This window comes from Setaria viridis, chromosome 9, assembly GCF_005286985.2.
Source record: "Setaria viridis chromosome 9, Setaria_viridis_v4.0, whole genome shotgun sequence".
Classification (NCBI taxonomy): domain Eukaryota; kingdom Viridiplantae; phylum Streptophyta; class Magnoliopsida; order Poales; family Poaceae; genus Setaria; species Setaria viridis.
The window spans coordinates 5,298,551-5,305,609 of record NC_048271.2 but is presented as its reverse complement, the minus strand read 5'-3'; the positions used below and the strand labels follow the sequence as shown (position 1 = coordinate 5,305,609).

The 7,059-nt window shown below is 46.4% G+C and overlaps 1 protein-coding gene across 1 annotated transcript; it reads left to right on the top strand.

Annotated features, from left to right (window-relative positions):
* Positions 1-4,061: 4,061 nt before the first annotated feature.
* LOC117835124 (cytochrome b5) lies at positions 4,062-5,525 on the top strand. Its single transcript, XM_034714497.2, has 3 exons — positions 4,062-4,378; positions 4,824-4,890; positions 4,992-5,525. Exons 1-3 carry the CDS (start codon positions 4,292-4,294, stop codon positions 5,237-5,239), a joined length of 402 nt encoding a protein of 133 aa, XP_034570388.1. The 5' UTR covers positions 4,062-4,291; the 3' UTR covers positions 5,240-5,525.
* Positions 5,526-7,059: the final 1,534 nt, after the last annotated feature.

Sequence of the window (7,059 nt, the reverse complement as noted above, 5' to 3'; positions counted from 1 at the left end):
TCTTTTTAGAGCATGGTTGAGTCGCAACTTTAAAGCAGATAGAATATTACTATTTGTATTGCATCTTCACTGGAGCTATATATAGAGAAGATAGAGCAAGCTAGCCACACATAGTTGTGCATGTGACACAAATCGCATCCGGCTATCTCGTTCATTCACCCTTATCTCTATGGGCCTTTATGCGCTCTTTTTCCTTTTGTCCGACCTATCCACTTATCATTATATGCTGCTTTTCAGGCATACGATATGTGACACCCATTCCCTCAAAAAGGCATATAATAATGAACCGAATATCAATATGATTCTGATAGTTCTTTTTTCATAGGCAAAAGGAGGGGAGGGGGTGTCAGGTCTAGTTCTTCGAAAACCTAAACAGCATTAGCCTAATTAGTCCTATTTAGCACGGCTCCACTCCTAAACTCCAGCAACTCCATCAAAAAATTCAGCCAAACACCCCAACTCCAAAACTCCATGGAGTTGCCAACTCCATAGAGCTGTAGTGCAAATGGAGGTGGAGTTTTGGAGCACCTCTTTTGCTGCTCCAGAAACCTCTCTTTTAAACCTTCTCGTGGAGTTGGTGGGTAATTACCCACCAATGCCACTGGTTACACAAAAAACGTTTCATTCTATTCTCCCGAGCCCCACTCGCCGCCAGAGCCCTGCCCGTCGCCGCCCCCGTGGCCGGCCAACCCCGCCGCCCGCCGCCCCCCGTCGCCACCCGCCACCCGCCGCCACCCGTCGCCGCGCCCGCCGCCCGCCGCCGCCCGCTGCCGCCCGCCGCCGCCCGCTGCCGCCCGCCGCCGCGCCCGCCGCCCGTCGCCCGTCGCCGCCACCCGCCGCCTGTCGCCCGTCGTCGCCTGTCGCCACCCACCCAGCCGCCTGTCATCGCCCGTCGCCGCTCGCCGCCCGTCGTCGCCCGTCGCCACCCACCCAGCCGCCTGTCATCGCCCGTCGCGGCTCGCCGTCCGTCGTCGCCCGTCGCCACCCGCCGCCCCATCGCTACCCACCCCGCCGCCCGTGGAGGGTCTCCCGTGTGCGGCACAGTGCAGTGGAAAAAGGGGAAGAAGAAGATGGGATAGAGAGGATGACAAGTGGGGCCTTAATTGGGGGGCAACAATGGCAATCCACACTGAAATTGATCTTTTTTGGAGCTGAGAGCACCCATCTAGCCAAACACCTCATTTTTGTTCTGGAGTTTTGGAGCGGAGCTGGCTACATGTGGAGTTCTGGAGTGGAGCAGCTCCACCCGGAGTTGGAGCCACCGCAATGCATTCATTCATGTATAAAAAAAATTTATCATCATACAATCCAGAAAGCGATGTTTAAAATTTCTCTATTTATGCCTATTTGTCAACTACGGGCTATTCTTTTCAGTCAATTTACATTTTACACCAATACTGAAAATAACTATATAATTATCGAGGGACTCTTTTTGTTATGAACCCATGGTAACAAATTAAAACACGGTTCGATCTTTTGTGGCCGTCGGATGTTTGGATACCCGGACTAAACTTTAGTCTCTATCACATCGGATGTTTGCACACTAATTAGAGTATGAAATATAGTCTAATGATAAAACTAATTGCATAAATGAGGACTAATTCGCGAGATGAATATATTAAGCCTAATTAGTTCATGATTAGCCCATGTGATGCTATAGTAAACATGTGCTAATTATGGATTAATTAGGCTTAATAGATTCGTCTAATTAGTCCATGATTAGCCCATGTGATGCTAAAGTGAACATGTGCTAATTATGAATTAATTAGGTTTAATAGGTTCGTCTCGCGAATTAGCCCTCATTTATGCAATTAGCTTTATAATTAGTTCACGTTTAGTCATTCTAATTGTATCAAACATCCAATGTGATCCGAACTAAAAATTAGTCCATGGATACAAACAGCCCCTGAGTAAACGGATGGATCAGCGCAAGTGCAACAGAGGATTAAGGGGGTGTTTAGTTCCACGGACTAAAGTTTAGTCCCCGTCACATCAAATGTTTAGATACTAATTGTTTGTATTAAACATAGACTAATTACAAAAAAATTGCACAGATGAAGGCTAATTCGCGAGTGAATCTATTAAGTCTAATTAATTCATGATTAGCACATATTTACTGTAGCATCATGGACTAATTAGGCTTAATAGATTCGTCTCACGAATTAGCCTCCATCTGTGCAATTGGTTTTATAATTATCTTATATTTAGTCCTCCTAATTAGTATCTAAACATTCGATGTGACAGCAACACCCCCTAAGAGAGGGTCGGTATGAGAGTACTGGGCGCTGCGTCCAGCAGAAACCACCAAGGCGTAAAGTGAGGGGGTATCGGTATCTCGATACCAGGTGCTAAACTTTACCCGTGTCATATCGGATATTCGGATGCTAATTAGGAGGACTAAACATGAGTTAATTATAAAACTAAATGCAGAATCCCTAGGCTAATTCGCAAGACGAATATATTAAGGCTAATTAATCCATCATTAACAAATAGTTATTGTAGCACCACATTGTCAAATCATGGACTAATTAGGTTTAATAGATTCGTCTCGCGAATTAGACTACATCTGTGCAATTAGTATTGTAATTAGCCTATGTTTAATACTCATAACTAGTATTAAACATCCGATGTGACGGGTGATTTAAGTACGATAGCAGTCAAAAGCTCCGAGAAACCAAAAGCAAAAAAGATCAATAGAGGAAGTCATGTAGTAGTCGTACGCGCCTACAGTAGTGGAACGGAGCCCCAGTAAAGACGGCAGTCACATCGACGGACGACGGGCTGCACCACGCTTCGCGCATCGCCGCCGCGTAGGGAGGAGATCGCGTCGGCCGGGGAGACATGCCGGGCATCTCGGCCGGCCGTAGGCCCGATCAGAGCACGGCCGCGTCGGCGTCGTCCGCGCGTCTGCATCCATCAGCCCATCGTCCGGCCGCGCGCCGGCCGTGCTAGAGCCCGGGCGGCTGGCCGCGCGCTGCAGCGCGCGACAGCGCAGGCGGCCTCGGGTGTCCGCTCGCGGCGCGGCCGTGGGTGTCCTTGCGGATGGGCTGCCTTCCGTTTCCTCCCGGGCCTGTGCCTTCAGTGCTCGGCGCCAGCGCGGGCTCGAAACGTGGCGCGTGTGGCAGGAGGATGCATCGGAATTGCCTCCGACCCCGGGCGGGCAGGCGATGGTGCGGCGCGCCAGTGGCCGCAGTCCCACTTGGCTAGGGCACTGACCCACGCAAACGCTTCTGCTGCTTTCCCATTGACCCGGCACGTACGCCTCTACTATTTAATTTTCTTCTGGTTTTGTTTTTCTTTTGGTGTGCATACAGCATACAGCTATGTGAACTCATGTGGATTCTGTGCATACATGAGGAACAAGGAATCGCAAATCCCTTTGATTTTCTCCATCTCAATTCTCAAGCAATTTCTTGTAGGTGAGGTACGCTGTGCCGCCGTCTTTTCCTTAGGTCAGTTAAAGAGTGGCGTATCGTAATCAAGTGAGTAAATCAAAGTATCACGTATGCATATTATATAAGGGGAAAAAATGTGTGGCCATGTAAAAAAAACAGGATGCAACTTTATTCTTACTCGTACATCCTTGGTTGATGCAATGGTCGAGATAATTCCTTAGTGCGTGTTTGGATGAACTAAAAGTCGAGGATTAAAGTTTGGTCTTAAGTTTAATAGTGTACTAACATGAATTAATCAGGACTCATAGGATTAGACCACCAATTAGCTAATTATTAGTTCAGCAATTAGTTCATATTTAGTTCTCCTAATTAGTATCTAAATTTTAGGACTAAACTGCGATCCATACCGGACCTGAACTTAGAAATCAAACTTTATTCTTCCTAATTTTAGTCTTTTTTTAGAAAAAGTAAAAGATTTCGTTCGTTCATAAAGTACGAGTTTACAATTTTACATCAAACAAAAGGATGATGACATTGGATGTCTTTGGGTTTGGGCTTCAACACGTTACTCGCCCTCTTTTTTGAATGCGACCTAGTATCGGCCCATGGGCTAGATTCGTACTGGGCCGTGCGGCTACTCGAATAACCCTAGCGGCCCTAACGAGAGACCAAAGCGGACGGCAACTACCCCCACCCCGCCTCCAACTTGTTCTTCCGCAACAAGATAGCAGCACAGGCGCGAAGTCGTGGATCCCAACTCCCAAGAACCGTAGCCTTCTACTGCTACCGTCCTCTTCTTCCCCGGCAAGACGCCACGGTCACTGCCCCCTCACCATATAATCAAATCGCCGCCCGTCGCCAATTCGATTAGATTGATAGAAAGCGGAGCCGACGAGATGCCGACGCTGACGAAGCTGTACAGCATGAAGGAGGCCGCCCTCCACAACACTCCCGAGGACTGCTGGGTCGTCGTCGACGGCAAGGTAGCGCCGCCGTCCCTCTCCCTCCTCCCCCCCTGCTTGCTTCTATACGTACGGTGTCGGTAGGTAGGCATGCCCGGTAGGTATAGAGATGTAAAAGCGCGTGGGGAAGGGTGAGCGGCGTAGCGTTCGAGTTTGATGCGAGGTCGCTGGTGATGTGTTCGATGGAATGCCTGGGAGGCCTTTGCCTCCGTGCGCGGCCTGTGGTGCGCTGTTGTCGATCTAGCGGTGCTCTGGATGTGAGGCTTGGGGGATTGGGAGGGCATGGAGTTAGTAGATTGATTGTGCTTTCACAGCATTAGATAGCCTGTGGAATTTCTTCCTTCTGTTCGTCACTAACTATCAGCACAACTGCGTCAATTGAAGCTTCAAGTTGAGTGGAATCGAGATATGGTGAACTGATATTTCTGCTAAGTAAACTCATGGTCTGCTGATTAATGCAATGCAGATTTATGATGTGACCAAGTATTTGGAAGACCATCCTGGGGGTGCTGATGTTCTGCTTGAAGCAACCGGTACTGCTGCCCTGAACCCCTGGTTCAGTTTTCCTATTCTTGACTATGTGGGTGTTTGCTTCCTGTATGGTTTGTTTGACTCGGTGTCAATCTTTCTGAAGGTAAGGATGCTAAGGAAGAATTTGACGACGCGGGGCACAGCAAGAGTGCCAAGGAGCTAATGCAAGACTACTTCATTGGGGAGTTGGACCCGACTCCTGAGATTCCTGAGATGGAGGTTGTCAGGAAGGAGCAAGACTCGGGATTTGCCAGCAAGCTGATGGACAGTGCGGTGCAGTACTGGGTGATCCCAGTAGCCGCAGTTGGGATATCCATTGTTGTTGCCATATTGTGTGCACGAAGGAAGTGAAGTTCGCCGTGTTAAGCAGATGAACGTTTTGAGAGGGATCAAGCCATTTTTACCTGGAGCATGTACGGATATATGTACTGCTGTCCAGAACCAAAATACACTATGATACTCAATTCTTAGACACTTTTAAGTAAAACATTTACCCGATCGATGGCACTATTTTATCGATATGATGTCCATTTGATGGATTTGTTATTCTCTTCGAACTAACTGTCATGAGTGCTGGCACAATTTTGTTCCATGCCACCTCTGCTGCTTTGAATGTCATGGTCCTGCATTTAATTTACTTGTTCAATCTTTTATCTGAACCACTGAATGGCTTTTGTGTTATCTTATAGTTTCACAATATTCAGAAGATCTGAAACTGAACTGCAGAAGCTTAAAATCAAAAAGCTCTCTATCCATTTTATTGTCAATCTGAGCCAATCTTGAAATAAGGTGTAGATAGTTGGGCAGTACACTTCAGAAGGTTATCAGGTAGCTTTTGATCCTGTCCTTTCACTTCAAGTGTTTCACCGACAATTCAAAATAAAAAAAGTGTTTCACCGTCACCCACTAATATTTGTAGAATTCTCATGTATCCTGAGTAACCTGGAAGAGTGCACTTAGATGGCATTGCTTAAAGGAGTAGCAAAAACCAACGTGTGGAAGGTGAGGGTGATGAGAAGCCAGGGTTTGCTTTGAACCGCAACTAGCCAACAAACCAAAAGCTACGGCCGAACCATCAGCCCATCCTTCGACTGCACTGCATCTATGGTCTCTCCTGGATATATATACCAGGTCATGGTGGCATATGCCCTCCTCTGATCTCTGACTCTCTGAGGCTTCAGAGCACTAGCACGATGAGGCTGGGCACAAGCCAAAAGCTTTGGTTTCCTTCACAGAAGGCCATGTTTCTTCAGAGTGGGTTCAGAGCAATCCAACTGCATCGAATATAAAGTGAGTTGTTTCGATGAATTCGTTTGTTGCTCATAAGATTATGAGATGTATTTTGCAGGTATTAAAATATTTCATTGTTGTGGTTCTGTTATAATTTTGAGTGTTGCTCTTTGCTCTGGTTAGATCTATTATTGAATCTGCAGTTTTGTACTTCCGTTGCTTCCAGCTCCTGGTTAGAACTTCAGCCCTTGTTTACTTCCCTCCAAAATCCCAACTTTGGCACTATGCAAAAAAAAGATTCCCCATCACATCAAACTTGCGGTACATGCATGGAGTACTAAATGTAGATGAAATCAAAAACTAATTGCACAGTTTTGTTGTACTTTGCGAGACGAATCTTTTGAGCCTAATTAGTCAATGTTTGGACAATAATTCATAAATACAAACGAAATGCTACAGTTGCGCATTTATGGCAAAATGCTAATTTTGCCACTCCCAAATTGGGAACTAAACAAGGCCTGCAGTATCATAGGTAGAAATCTGTGATCCAGTTTCGTTCAAGGATATATGTTGTGTACACAATTATATAGCACCTGTCCTGTCAGGCCATTCTTCAACTAGGCAGTAGCCCACAAGCCACAACTATCAGCAAACTATCCTTTTGCTATTCTTCTCAGCGGCTCAGAACTGCTTCCTAAGCATTTGGTATGTGACAAGGCACAGCAACTAAGCAGGCTCCTAGGAGTTCCCAGGCCAACTAGAATTTACATCATCCTTTTATTGATAGGTCATTTTACGATTCACAGTCATAGATCATCTTAATTGATGCTGCAAATTAACATGAGCGCCAATTCATGATTGCGGTTTGCAGTTTCTGTAGTAAATAAACCCAGTGTTGCAATTATTCTTGTTCTGTGTTCTTGCTCTTTTGGTTCAGTGAA

Coding starts and splice junctions, on each gene's coding strand:
- LOC117835124 (XM_034714497.2), top strand. CDS start 4,292: ATGCCGACGCTGACGAAGCTGTACAGCATGAAGGAGGCCGCCCTCCAC. Junction 4,379..4,823: donor GGGTCGTCGTCGACGGCAAG/GTAGCGCCGCCG, acceptor AATGCAATGCAG/ATTTATGATGTGACCAAGTA. Junction 4,891..4,991: donor TGTTCTGCTTGAAGCAACCG/GTACTGCTGCCC, acceptor ATCTTTCTGAAG/GTAAGGATGCTAAGGAAGAA.